General features: G+C 38.7%; 1 protein-coding gene across 3 annotated transcripts in view; it reads right to left on the bottom strand.

Annotated features, from left to right (window-relative positions):
* The window catches only part of EIF2AK4 (eukaryotic translation initiation factor 2 alpha kinase 4), a 54,982-nt gene that overhangs the window by 26,487 nt on the left and 14,569 nt on the right, over window positions 1-13,926 (bottom strand). For all 3 annotated transcript variants that reach the window (XR_008596587.1, XM_054972933.1, XM_054972934.1), the window contains 11 exons: window positions 13,247-13,356; window positions 12,362-12,519; window positions 10,581-11,116; window positions 9,966-10,075; window positions 8,225-8,382; window positions 7,374-7,795; window positions 5,651-5,720; window positions 3,621-3,704; window positions 1,882-2,004; window positions 1,617-1,725; window positions 712-765 (listed from right to left, as the gene is read on the bottom strand). Coding sequence is in view for 2 of the 3 variants with exons in the window: in XM_054972933.1 (XP_054828908.1) it covers window positions 712-765; window positions 1,617-1,725; window positions 1,882-2,004; window positions 3,621-3,704; window positions 5,651-5,720; window positions 7,374-7,795; window positions 8,225-8,382; window positions 9,966-10,075; window positions 10,581-11,116; window positions 12,362-12,519; window positions 13,247-13,356 (1,934 nt within the window). In the remaining variant the exon portion in view is untranslated. The remainder of the gene's footprint in view (window positions 1-711; window positions 766-1,616; window positions 1,726-1,881; window positions 2,005-3,620; window positions 3,705-5,650; window positions 5,721-7,373; window positions 7,796-8,224; window positions 8,383-9,965; window positions 10,076-10,580; window positions 11,117-12,361; window positions 12,520-13,246; window positions 13,357-13,926) is intronic.

Below are 13,926 nucleotides of genomic sequence, written 5' to 3'. Positions count from 1 at the left end.
AACACAGTAACCATGGCAGAAGGTGTGCACATTGCATACATAGTTGTGATTTAGAAATGGACCTGGTGGAATGTACAAAATCCATTACAAAATATGGCAGCTTGGGAATTCTTGGTGAAGGAGATTTTCCTCTACATTATATGTTTAGGAAAAGATGCTGTTTGTGGCACCTACTCAGAGGAATAGTGGAGGAAAGCACTGGATCAGAAGAGAGAACAGAAAAGGGTACAAGGCCCCATGCCCATAGTGGTTAGTCAAAGCATTTTCTGATGGTCAAAATTCATGATATTCTGTTTAGAAGGAATAATAGCTTGGTAGCTTTCAAGAAAATAAACAGAATCTGGAATTGGGGGAAAAATTGCGTAGGAGAATCTGAAGTCAACAGAATGAGTAGGTAAGACTATGAGAATCTCTTAGAACAAAGCACAGCACAGGCAGTAGAGTTCACAGGTGCTCTCTTGTTTAGGTATGAAAATACAGACTAACACAGGAAGCTTTACAGCTGCTGAGTGTCAATAATATCAGGGGTCTTCATCAGGCAGATTGTTTTTAAAAAGTGTAAACTGCTCCTCCTTTAGTGGCTGAATGCTGGTCCAGTCCTGACCTCGCTATACCAAGGTAACTATTTCACAGCAGACACAGATTTTAAAAGATATTTTTAAGGGGACATGCCTAGGCACATGGCAATACTGGTAACTACATAGTACCTACCAGAAGGATCATTTTTAGCCAAATGATCTTCTGTCATTTCTCCTTGTTTAGTGTCTGCCTGAAAAAAGAAATAAAAGTAAACCTGATTATATGCAACTTAAATTTCATATTACTGATGGCTTAAAAATAAACAGTACTAGATTGTATCCAAAGACCTATTCGCAGAAGAAAAATAAGCACCAATGCAACAAAATGTGCAAAAGAATTCACACTGTACTAGAATATAGAGATTCTACAGAAGTTCTCAGGCCTCTACAAGAAGTAGCACAAGCAACGTGAACACAAAAAAGGAGAACAACATGGTTGCTTCAGTTGCACTTTTTTCCACACTAGGCCCTAGCATAAGATGCAAAAAGGCCCTTCAATGAGTTGAAGACATGTTGAAAAGAACACTTGGATATTGGATTATCACATACCCAAGCTATTTTTTTCTAAAACCAATACATGAAAATTATATTTTATTTCATTTATGTTTATTTCATTCTTATTTGAGACTCAACAGTGCAAGTCAAAATGATCAACAGCTGGGGCATTCAGTAAATGCAACAGGATATGCAAACACAAAATGTGCAGAAATTTGAAAACAAGCAGAAATCCAATATAGAGCTGAAGCATAAGTAATTAAACATGACACGTTATACAGCACAGAAGACAGTATACAGTAGTACTGATAATAGGTACTATTATTATTATTATGGCAAATATATATATATTTATAATTATAAGCATAATACAGTAATATGTACTGATGAAGTGATAAAAGCCCCAAGAGATTTCCCAATTTAACAGAATGAGTAATAATCCCTTGTATGGAAAGGATGTTCTTTCCCATCATTTGTACACGCTATTATATATTCCTGTAATTTCAAAGATAGTTTAAATTGTACGTTTCAGAGTTAAAACACTTGCCGCATATGCTGGATGATCTGTCGCCAAACCAAAATCCCCAATTTTCACATGATCTTCAGAATCTAAAAAAATGTTGACTGGTTTCAGATCTCTGTGAATCATTCCCTGTTAAAAGTAAAAATAAGTAAGAAAAATAATGGGGATTAGCATATACATGGAATAACTTCAATCTATTACAAGTATACCCTTGCTGACAACGTATGAACAGAAACACCACTCAATTTATTAGAATTAAATGTGCTGCCCATGAATGCAGCTTACCTTTTCATGAATGTAAGCTAATCCATCCAAAATTTCTCGGAAAAGCCGCCAAAGACGATTGGTATCTTGATATAAGCCTTGGTCAATGGTATCCCGTAAAGTGCTCTTTTCACAATATTCCATCTTCAGATCCAAGATGAAGAAACAGGTTTTTTTAAAAAAAAAATTATAAAGAGGTAATGGCACACTCTTTTAAGAAATTCGTAGTACTACCATATTAAATGTTTCCACTACTAGCCAGTGTGGTGGGATAGTGGCTAGAGTTCAGAGTAGGATCTGGCAACCCAGGTTTGAATCCCTGCTCTGCTATGGAAGCTTGCTGGGTGTCCTTGGGCCAATCCCTACCTCACAGGGTTGTCATGAAGATAATTAAAATTATACTTGGGATAGAGAGAATTTTCTTCCTCTCCTGAAATACTAAAATGGAGGCGGGGGAGGGGGGGCACACAATGAAGTTAATGGGCAGGAGAGTCAGGACTGACAGAAGGAAACACTTCTTTATTCAACAAGTAATTGAATCATAAAATTCACTGCCAGTGAAGTGATGGATATGAATATGGCTTTAATTAAAAAGGGGATCAGAGAGATTCATGGAGGACAGGTCCATCAATGGCTACTAGCTATTATAACTAAAGGGAACCTTCACAGTCAGTGATAGCAAACCTCTGAATAGTAGTGGTAGGAGTCAGCACCAGGGGAAGGCCCCTGGCCTCCGTGCTGTGTTTGCTGGCCCTCTATGGTAGCTAGTCCGCCACTTTATGAAACATGATACTGGACTGGATGGCCCACTGGTCTGGCCCAACAGATTCTCAGTTTGGGAATGCTTCTGAACAGGAGTCTTTTTTACTAGATTAGTTAACTACATTTGCCATTTGCAGATATTCCTAGAGAGAGCTGACCTGGCCTCTGTCACACATGCCTTGACAACATCCAGTTAGGACTACTGTGATGTCCTTTACATGGGCTGCGTTGAAGATGATACAGAAACTTCAACTAGGAATCACTGTGACAACTACAGAGACTTCCAGTTTGTTTTGAAGACTAATACAAGGTTCTGGCTTTAACTTTAAAAGCCCTAAATAGTTTGAGCCCAAAGTACCTGAAGGATCACCTTATTTATTTAATTCAATTTATATTCCGCCCTCCCCACATCAGCAGGCTCAGGGTGGATTACAATGCACGCATCTGCCTTTGTACTGAGATTGTCCAAGGAAGCACTGCTCTGAGAAGCCTCTGACGGGATCTACACAGATCTTTTTGCAGCTGCTCTTAGACTGAGGAATTCCATTTGGCCATATCTGCTTTTAGCCCCCTCGTCTAATACTAATTTCATAGATTTATTACCCTCATTTTACTTTTACTTTAAACCTTTAATGTGTTATGTTCTGCATAAATTTTAAGCAGACTTGGGCAGCATGTAAATCTTCTAAATAAATATGTATACTACATAATATACCGTTACCCAACTTGAGCATTTCAAATGGAGTGAGAAGTAATCCCTCCTCATCACAGAAAACTGCAGGGAATTCATGCTGCAACAACATAAATCTTATGCTTATAGGAAAAAAGACAACTTACGAGTACCTTGACAATGTGCTTTCTTACAATCTCATCTCTTTAAATGCTTAATAGAACACCCTATAATCTTGTTTCTGAACCAGAAAAAAGCTGTGTTTACACAATCATGATCTAATGAAGGCACAAGTCTCCACTGACAAATGTCAGGTGGAATTGCTAACCTGAATGTATAGATAGTGCACAGTTTGAATAACTGATGTCACGTCTTCCTCATTATGGCTGTCCTTTCCATTGCAATCTTCATCCTGTATCATATTAACAAAGTAGAAAGCAAGCAAACATTGTTTTCCAACCAAAAACAAACATCCCAGATTCACAAACCACAGTGTTGTTGCACGTGTAGTTAACGTGGCAAGTCCCATTTTTATATCCTCTGTTAAGCTGTGCCAGTGGCTGGAATTGCCCTCAGACAGCAAGAGGCAAGAAGATTTTTAAAGGGTTTTAAAGGAAGCCCATGTAAAGCTGTGAAGGAAGAAAAAGGAAAGGAGATCACAAAATGGCAGCAGGAACTGAATTAGGAGCACTCAGCCTTGGGTGCCAGCAAATCTTTGGGCATAAGTGATACCTCTCTGGAAGCCAACTAATCTGCTCTTGATTGGGGAGCAAGAAAGAGACATGAAAAGGAGTCATGCCTAAAACCACTGACAAATACAGTCTGGGAAGAAAGGAAAATGCAGGAAAGGAAAAACAAACTCAAAGCTGCAAGCTGGAAAGTACTCCAGTGAAATAACTAGGAGTCAAACTTTTGTTACTTGGCCTTCTTGTACCCGCCTAGGTGTATCAAACTGACTGATCTGAAACAGTAGTCATGTGAAAGTGGACAAAGAGAACTCCCTCCTCTCCATTAGACTAGAAATGTGGGGACACCCAATGAAGTTGACAGGCAATAGATTCAGGACAAAAATAAGTACTTCATTCACACGGTGACTACATTGTGTAATTCACTACCAATCAATACAGTGATGGCCAAAATAAGGGAGTAGTCAGATTCATGGAGGATAGATCAGTGGCTATTAACCACAGTGACTAAAGGAAACCTTCCATGTTCAGAGGCAATAAATATCTGAATATTAGTGCTATGAGGCAAATTTAGGGGAAGGCTTTAGCCTTTATGTCCTGTTTGTTGGTCCTCCAAGGCAGCTGTTTGAGACGGAAAGCTGAATTAGATGAACTATTGGCCTAATCCACTGCATACACAGACATCTCTGGATGCAAAAAGGAGGTTCAGCAGATGCAAGAATGGAGTAGGTCTCTCAGATAAGCGATGGCATGCCTGCATGAAGTTACTTTGCAGAGACTTACTTGCACACAGAACCACACAATCATGTATGCTTTCAATCTGACACATGGAGTAAAAAAGTCACCTAGTTCAGAGTACAGTATATGCAAATCCATTCTGAGCAGACTGAAGCTGAATGCAACCATCACTGCACAGTGCTCATTCATTGTCAGAGAATGCTGAAACAGGTTAATTATGCACAGCCTTTTTTTCTGCTAAGGAAAATATTATTACAATGGAAGCATATGATGTTTAAATATCAACAAGTACTATTAGGCAAAAATCCACAGGCTGTTATTAAGTGATGGGAGAGAGCTGGACTTGCCGGTAGCCAACTGGTTAAAAGGCTTGGCCTACCTGTCAGCTATATGAACTTCCTGTCAAGGATTCAAGTTCACTTCCTGTCAAGGATTCAAGTTCAATGCTAGAATTTTTATTTCATTTATATAGCCTGCAATCTATTTGACTTCTAATCTTCAATTTTACGGCCTCTTGCTGAGTGTTCCTTTTGTATGGCAAACCCTGTTTATTATGAACAAACAGCATTTCAGGATCCAAAAGGAAGACACAGCTGTTAACTCTGCAGAGCAAAAATTGGACTCCAATTCCAACCCAGCAGCAGCTGTCAGCAATGCCTGCCAAGTACAGCCCTGACACAAAACAGTGCTAATAACAGTCCCATTCATAGCATCCCAGGGGTCACTGCCTGACTCCATACCTGATTTCTCTTACGGCATGTAGGTTTTAATACAAAGCAGGGGTAAAGATGGACTCTAAGCAATGGATAAGCACATTAGCTTATTGAATTATAGCAATGATAGCAGATGAATAACATCAGTCTAGCGATATATAGTTTTGTAAGAAAAGAATTGAGACATATACACTTTCAGTAGCAAGTAGTTTTATATTTACCGTCACAGGACTTTTACCATTGTCATCTTCATTATCAAAAATGATATCACTTTCAGAATCAGCTGCTGGCCTAAATGAACAAGCAAAAATGAAATGTTCCAAGTATTTGCTTAAGAATGAATGAATACATGAACGACACACAGATCAATTACATGGTGTCTGTACCACCTGCCCACCCAAAGCAGAGAATTCAAGCTACTGGAGCTCTGAAGTTCTGCTAATGGACATCAGATATTCTATAAAAGAAAGATTGACTTGCAGCCTGCCTGAAAGACAAAGCATCTCCCATTACAGCTCTTTCCCTGAAGTGAAGTGGGTTCTTAGGACCTTAGAAATGTGTTATGAAATTACAATGTATTTTACCAAATAACAGTGAATGTTCTATGGTTTTGTCATTATCTTTCTAAAAAAAATTGCAAGTATTGGTCTCTGGAGGACTACAGCCCACCAGGGCTAATTACATAAGTCCCAATACAATGTCATTTTAAGAGGTCTCATATGGTAAAAATTATTATTCTCATGAAAAGGGCATAATCTTTTTCTTTTTTAAAAAAGCCCCTTTTATTACAAAGCCCTAAGCCTCAGTTTACCCAGGCATTGTGAAGAGTTCTGCTGAATTTGAACAAGAGAAGTAGGAGATAAAGCATGGGTTACTATTTTGTTATTTATTACTGAGGCTTATGGAATTCAAGGCAATGGGTACATGGGCTTCCCAAGAAGTACTGCATGTAGATAATGACCAGACAAGCTTAACTTCAGCCAGGTTGCTATCCCACGTGCCTTTTGACCATGCCCTAGGACCAAAGTAGAACAACTCTATGTTAAGCTATCAGAGTCAATAATTGGTGTGATTCGATATGGTAGAAGTACTATAGAAAGGCAGATGCATTAACAGGATAGAATATATGAATACATTTTGGTCCCTTTGTTTCCTGTTTTTTAAATCCTTCCAATGGTAACAATGTCATTCTTTCCATCTCTTAAGAGTGTGCTCTGCATCTGCTGTATGAACATTCTATCAGTTAGAGGAATATCATTCAATCTCATTCTACTCAGAAGCAATTCACATGACTCAGGGACTGTAACACTAAATAAAATCTTGTGCGTGGAGAAACAGCCATCACCTTCTGAGACCAGGTAGGTAGCAACTTGGGAAAGGGCCTTCACAGTGGTGGTGCCAAAACTCTGGAACTCCCTCTCCAAGATATACCTGTCCCCTTCTATTGCCCTCTTCTGCCAATGGGTGAAGACTTTTTTGTTCTGCTTGGCTTTCTCTCAATGATCCCAACTCCTTCCCCAGTGTTTTAATTGTTTTTAATTTTTGTGTGCTCTGGTTCTAAACTATTTTAATGATGCATTTGTGTGCTGCTTTTAATGGTTTTTAAGATGAGATTTCAATATGTATGTTTTAACTGGTTAGCCACCTCGGTTTCCCCAGGAGGGCAGAAAGGTAGGGTAAAATCTTGTAATTAAACAAACAATAATGTTACTAACACAATCCTCTACAACAAGAGAATGCATAATGCAGCTACAAACCACTGAGAGGCAAGGTAGTGATGGTACGTAAACATGCTTGAATTAACCTTAAGAATGCATTCAAAGTTGCTACGGTGGTGGAGTTATGCTGACAGAAGAAAAGAGGAGCAAGTCAGAATCTGAGTCTTCAAAGTAGGCCAAGTAGACATCAAAAAGAAAGCCAAAAGATAACCCACCCCCTACTCACAAGAATGACTGTGAAAATACTCCTCCACCTTCATCGTCATCGTCATCATCACTGGACTCCTGATCAGTTCCACTGAACCGGGCACTTGTTGATCTCTCACATGAGGTGCTCCATTCCACAGAACTGGTCAGAACAGGAGGAGGGGCATTCGCTTCCACATTGTCCATGGAGTCTTCTTCGGCCTTCCCATTCAGAGCCTGCTTGTCACCTACTTTTTTGCCTATGGTGGTTTCTGATGCTGAGGGACTAAGCAAAGGTATTTCTTGTTTCTCTATCCACGCATTGTAATAGCGCACAATGTTCTCATGGTTCAGACGTGACAGCAGTGTCACTTCCCCTTTAATTCTTCGGAACTGTTTGCTTGTCGGATTTATGTGAATACGCTTTACTGCGTAACAGCAGCCATCCAGCTTGTTCTGAACCTGCCCAAATTGAATAAATACACTCAGATAAATTACCGTCACAATAAAGATCATGTAAAACAGTTACCTCTGGGCACCTCCCCATCCTCTCTTGACCATGAAAATGGATTGCCAGATAGAACACTGCCAAAAAGAATGATGCTGTGTTTATTGCTCCTTTTCTAGCTTTGAACAAATAATTAAAGTTTGCCCAGTTCTAATGGGTTGGGTCCTGCCATTTTGTTCCATCAGTGCCTCCAGTATGAGGTGCCTGCCACTGATACAAGGAGCTCTTGCACAGCCTCTTTCATAAAACGCCTTGTGCTGGAGGGAGACAGATGATAATGGAACAAAACTATAGGATCCAACTCAATATATTGTATTCACAAATGCAAATCCTGGGAAGGTTCTACAAAACAAGGTTAGTCTCACTTGATGTATGGCACATACCTTGATGACTGCTCCAAAGGCCCCCTTTCCAAGAAGCTGTAATTCTTCAAATTCATTGTAATAGCGAGAAAATTGCTTCTGTGTTTCTGTGAAGAATACATTACTAGCAATCTGACTGCAGGGAATAACAGTTTCAATGTCATCTATTCCTGCTGAATCTGAAACAGAAAATTTGCCTGTGAGAAGGAAAATGATTTAATTCTAAACTATCGCAGTAAAGATTTAGCATGACACACAATATGAAAGATTAACAACCTCTGTGGATAATGCAGGCTTGTTCTATATAATAGGCGGTTTGGGAGCTAGAACCTTTCACAAAATTCAAAATTATCACCATCAGCTAGTAGATGTTTCAAAACAATTTGTCAGTAGAAAATGCTAAGCAATGACTTGTACTCCATAGTGTTACATACAAGTTGCTTTAACTTTACTAACATCGTAATTCTGGCAGAAAGATACCTCACCTTATATAGTTATCTGGAGCTCATCAGACTAAAACTTTCTTGGGCTCAGGTTCCAAACTAGTTACTTTTCAAGTTAATCAAACAAATGTGAGGAAGTTATCCCACGAGGCAAAAATTGAAAAATCAGAGTGAACAATCCATACAAGAAAATATTATGAGTCAAATTCCATATAAGTGGTGCTTCAAATTAGTGTTATTCTTCAGATACCTTCAATACCAGTCCCTTTCCTTATTATTTCTAAAAACTCCTGATGAATGTCCAGTTATAGCTTCAAGACAGAAGGATGAGTCTTTATAAATGATTGACACCTGATGAAGTAAGTAACGTGGAACTGTGTACTATATTTCTGGGTTATTTATGGCATTTTCTTAAGTGAATTATTCCTGAAGCTTCCCTTTTTTCTGTTCGTGATCTTTTTCAAGAATCTATCATACTAGACTTAGCTGGAGGGGGCGGTAGTGGTGAACAAACACAAAGATACACCAGGCTTCATACTAGTAAGAATTTTTTTTGTGCCGAATGTTTAGAAACTAAAATTCAGACTGCGTCAAATATATTTGTTTGGATCCTATGTCATAATACAGATGTTGATCCACTGGAGTGTTGTCATGGATTGCAGGATTTACACTCATGAAGCATGACTTTCTTGCCCTCCCCCTCCTGCTGCAGTGTAAGATATCCCCTGAAATGCAGCTCCTGGGGTTCCCTCATAACCCAGCAGCATTTGGGGAAGCTTTTTGGGCTGCAGTGGGAGGGAAAAGGAGAAAGTCAGAGTCTATGGTTGGAAATCCAGCCATACATTTTTATCAGCTTGAGATGAACATAACAGGCTAGATCCTAATGAGGGAACCAAGAGGCAAAATCTTGTGGGCTGCAGACCCAAGAGGGAGGTGGAAAAGTGTGTGTAAGAGCCACACCATTCAACACTAGCAACAAACTATTCCAAGTATCTGCATCTTACTTGCATAAGAGAAATCAACAAGAAACGGGGGAAATTTCCAAACACATCCTCCCACAAAACACAAGATCAACCTAATAATGATGTAGAAGTTAATCTTGTGATTATTCAAACACCTCATAAACTAAGACAGCTCCAGAGGATCTTCAAATCTGTCTCATTCTTGAAAGGCATTTTATATGAGTATCTGTGATTTCTTGATTATTACCTAAGATCAGATTCTGATCCAAATGCCCTTTGTTTTTACATTTACATTTTTGTGTTTAATTTCAATTACATACATGACAGAATATATTAGAAAATAACTGATCTATTTACCAGATGGGCTTTCTTCCACTGCAGGTATTTTCATCTGTGGTGGGTTTATAAAAGTGTGTTGTAATAGCTGCTGAGGGCTCCACCTTTCTTTGTCTTCCAAGCAAACACACCTGGACACAATATAGGTTTCAATGCTTTTATTCAACAAAAACCAGTATTGGACTGCCTATTTTATCAGCCTGCAACTAAACTTATATGCACAAAAAGTAACTTCTTCCTTGACTAACTTCTGTTAAAGCCCCAACATGTAAATATTTGAGCTGTACACATCATATCATTACGAACAAGATTCCAACTTCCAACTGACAAGCATTCCAACCGACAAGCATTCCAACCTCTAGAGCTGCCAGAAGCATTTCAAGCAATGCACTGCAGCTTGAAAAGATGTGTGGGTTGGAGGGAAGTAAGGTCCCCTCACCCACATGTTCTTTTTCATATCAAGAGAGACTCTTTCCATAAGCCTCTGCTTCATTTATGAACGGGGCTGACCCACAAAACACATGTTGCTATCCCCATCATGTTTGGCCCTAAATTCATCTTGAAGCATACATTCATCTTGAACCATAAGGGTGTTTTTAAAAAATATTTTTATGGTAGAACTAGATATGCACATACTTTTTCAGAAAGTCTTGAAAATCAGCAGGCAACTCATTTGGGATTACAACTGGATATTCCTTAGTTGTATGTCCTTGGCTGAGAGAGAGCAGCAGTAAACCCAATCGCCATACATCTCCTTTTTTCCCTGGTTTGTTTGGCAAGGAATCTTCACTAAATCGAACTTTTGTTTGCTCAAAAACATCCTCCTTGCAGATGTCCGCCAAGCGTTTTGAAATACTGTAATCAGTCACCTTGATATTTCCTTCAGGATCCACCAGAATGCTGGAAGCATTAAGAACTTTGTGTACTACTGAATTACCGTGTAAGTAGTCAAGAACTGAGAGAAGCTGGATTGTGTAATGTCGCAGCTGATCCATGGGAATGGGGATCTCTTTGTCCAAGTGTGCAGAAAGATTAGATCCATTTATGTGTTCCACCAAAATGTCTACCACAATTGAGTCATTATGCTCTTTAAGGCTCATAGATAGATAATGGACTATGTTTGGGTGGTTTAGCTTCATGAGAGAATTGAATTCTGCTTCTGCCCCCTGAATCTGTTCAAAAGAAATGAAAACAGTGAGTGCTGGCTAAATTAATAAATTGGTCTTGCCTCTTATTAAAGGACTTCCCTTAATGCCATTTCAACAAATGAGTCAATGTAGGAAGGTGAGGATATTGCCCATAACAACACAGAGCAATATGTTGCTCTGTGTACACTTTATAATGATGGATTTACTGCAAGGCGATTTATATGGGTCTGCCTTTGAAAAATTCAAATGGTCCCAAATGTGGTGGCCTGGTAATAATTAAGGTCTGGACCCTGGGACTGTATCGTTCCTCTTTCTGGATCTTTAAGGCTTTCAAGGTGACATCCTAAGCAACAGACTTAGAAGAGTGTAACTCTGCTTAAGATGGTGCTGTAAACAGTGTGGGTAGTTGAAGGATTGCCTTCTCCTGTGGGCACTGATGCCATAGATTTCAACAATAAACGTTTGTAAATTTTCTCTAATAGATGCTTCAGGTCACCACTTATTAATAATTCAAATTCTGTTTTTTTCTCTTAAACTGCTGCCTTCTTTAAAAATTTCTTCTTTGAACCTTGATACTATTTGGTGATACATCAACCATGGAATATTTTTCCCTTGAGCTTGGATTTCTTGCCACATTTTCCTTTATCTATTTTTAATGATTTGTTTTATAATGAAAATTTTATGGCAGTTTTTATGATTTTATTTTGCTTGTTTTTACTTTGTGAGCCACTTTGAGGAGGCCACACACATATTTTCTAATAATATAAACATTTTTGCCCAATGACTTTCCAATCTTTTGCAGCGTTCCTCATTAGAATCTGAATAGTCTCTGGGACCACAAGACTAGCAGTCACAGACACATTTATGGCAGGTAATAACCTACTTTCCAGAGGGTTTTTTTTTTAAGCAGACACTCTCAGCAAAAGCTTCAAGTTTTCCCCTGTCTTTACTTCCAGCAAAGATCCTATAGCTTCCACATTCCAAAACTTAAATATTCCAGGATCAGGAATATTTTCTTTTCAGGGGAAAGCCAGCACGATGTAGGCACTGAAGTGGCAGGGAGGCCTAGGTTCTAGTCCACATTTCGTCATTAAGCTCATTGGGCGATCTTTGTCAGTCATTTTCTAACAGGCTAAACTTCCTCACAGTATTGTTGTGAGGATAAAAACAAGGGGAATATACACGTACCATTCAAAGATCCTCAAAGGAATGAGTAGATAAAAATATGATAGAGAGCAAGAAAAAAAAGAAACCCAAACAAGTAGTTACCTGTTTTTTACATTTTTCAACCTTTTCTTTTTCTTGACTAGTCAGAAATTTCCCCATTTTCTTTTGCCACTGAAGCACCCATTCATGTACTAGGACAAAGTTGCCAGTGCACAACTCCAAAGCATTATAGACTGATTTACCAAGTTGCTCATCCTTGTCTATACACAGAAAGAGATATCAGCTTCAGATGCAGACACTCTTACAAATGCAAAAGCCATTATAAAAAGTTCACAAATAAATTTCTAAGATCTCAGCCTATATGCCTTTGCAGCATTATTCAAATTTTAAAGAAAAACCAAAAATAAAATTCCACTTCCATTAGTGAAATCAAAATGCTGCAATTTGGGCACTGTTAAAATGTGCCCTTATTGATCAAACAAACCCCTCCCCCCTTTAAAATATAACCAATTAAGTGAATAAAGTTATGTGACCCTATTATTCATATGCAATTATACTGGCTACTGATCCACTCCTGACCCCAATTCAAGGTGTTAGTTTTGTCCTTTAAGGCTATACATGGCTTGGGGCAAGGATATCTGAAGGACTGCCTTCTCTCATAAGTTCGTGCCCAGAAGGTAAGTTCACAAGGAGAGGCCCTCCTGACTGTCCCATTGACTGAAGAAGCTCATCTGATAGGTGTATGAGAGAGGGTATTTTAGTGGCAACTAGATATGTATATACTTTATATCATTTTGGGTTTTGTTTAACCTGGGAAATTTTTCAGGCATGTAAGAAGATCTTTCTTGTCCATTTATGGTTCCAGTCTCTGGATTTAAGTTTTCTTAGATCAGGGCCACCTTGCTATGAGTATATAAGATAATTTCTAAATTAAAAAACACTATGTATGTACAAAAAGATCTCAGGCATCACAATAGTTCTACTTACCTATACACTTTCCTTTATGAACTTTAAACTGACCATTGGTATTAAAATACAAAACTTCACCAGTTCCTGGAGAATCTTCAGTGCTGCAAACAGAATACTGACGCTCTCTTCTACAAAGGAAACATCAACAACATTTTCTGTAATTCAGTATTTTATTTTGAGGTGGTCATATTGCTAGCTAAGGCACCACCCTTAATCAATTCCTTAGTGGGAGAAAAGCTTACTAATAGCTTACTACAAATCTGCAATCTTCGTGGTAAGCTTATATAAAATTTGCAGCAGCACCTGGCTGAGAGATCATTTAAATGGTTATCTCTGGCAAAAAAGATTGAGATCTGCTGTGTTAGTCCACAGTAGTAAAAAGAAAGCTACTCCACTATCTTTTTCAATTAAACCTTTGTATAGACAAAACTAAACACCCTGGTTTCAAAACACATAAAGAGATTACTTTCAATTTTATATTTCAGTAGGCAGCAAGTGAACTCTGCAAACTCATCTGCCAGAGCCACTGAATCCATTTGATGGAGTCCTGAGACTCCCAACCACCTGATCTTAAAAAGGTGGAGTAAACAGAATTGCTCAATGATTTTTCAGTGTGATTTTTGTCTTTAAGATGGTGTTTCAGCACTGAACAAAGCAGGCTTGGCCCACCAGAGGATTTCTGTGAATGGAAGAGATGG

Source organism: Eublepharis macularius, chromosome 2 (genome assembly GCF_028583425.1).
Source record: "Eublepharis macularius isolate TG4126 chromosome 2, MPM_Emac_v1.0, whole genome shotgun sequence".
Taxonomy (NCBI): domain Eukaryota; kingdom Metazoa; phylum Chordata; class Lepidosauria; order Squamata; family Eublepharidae; genus Eublepharis; species Eublepharis macularius.
This window is presented reverse-complemented; position numbering and strand designations above follow the sequence as displayed.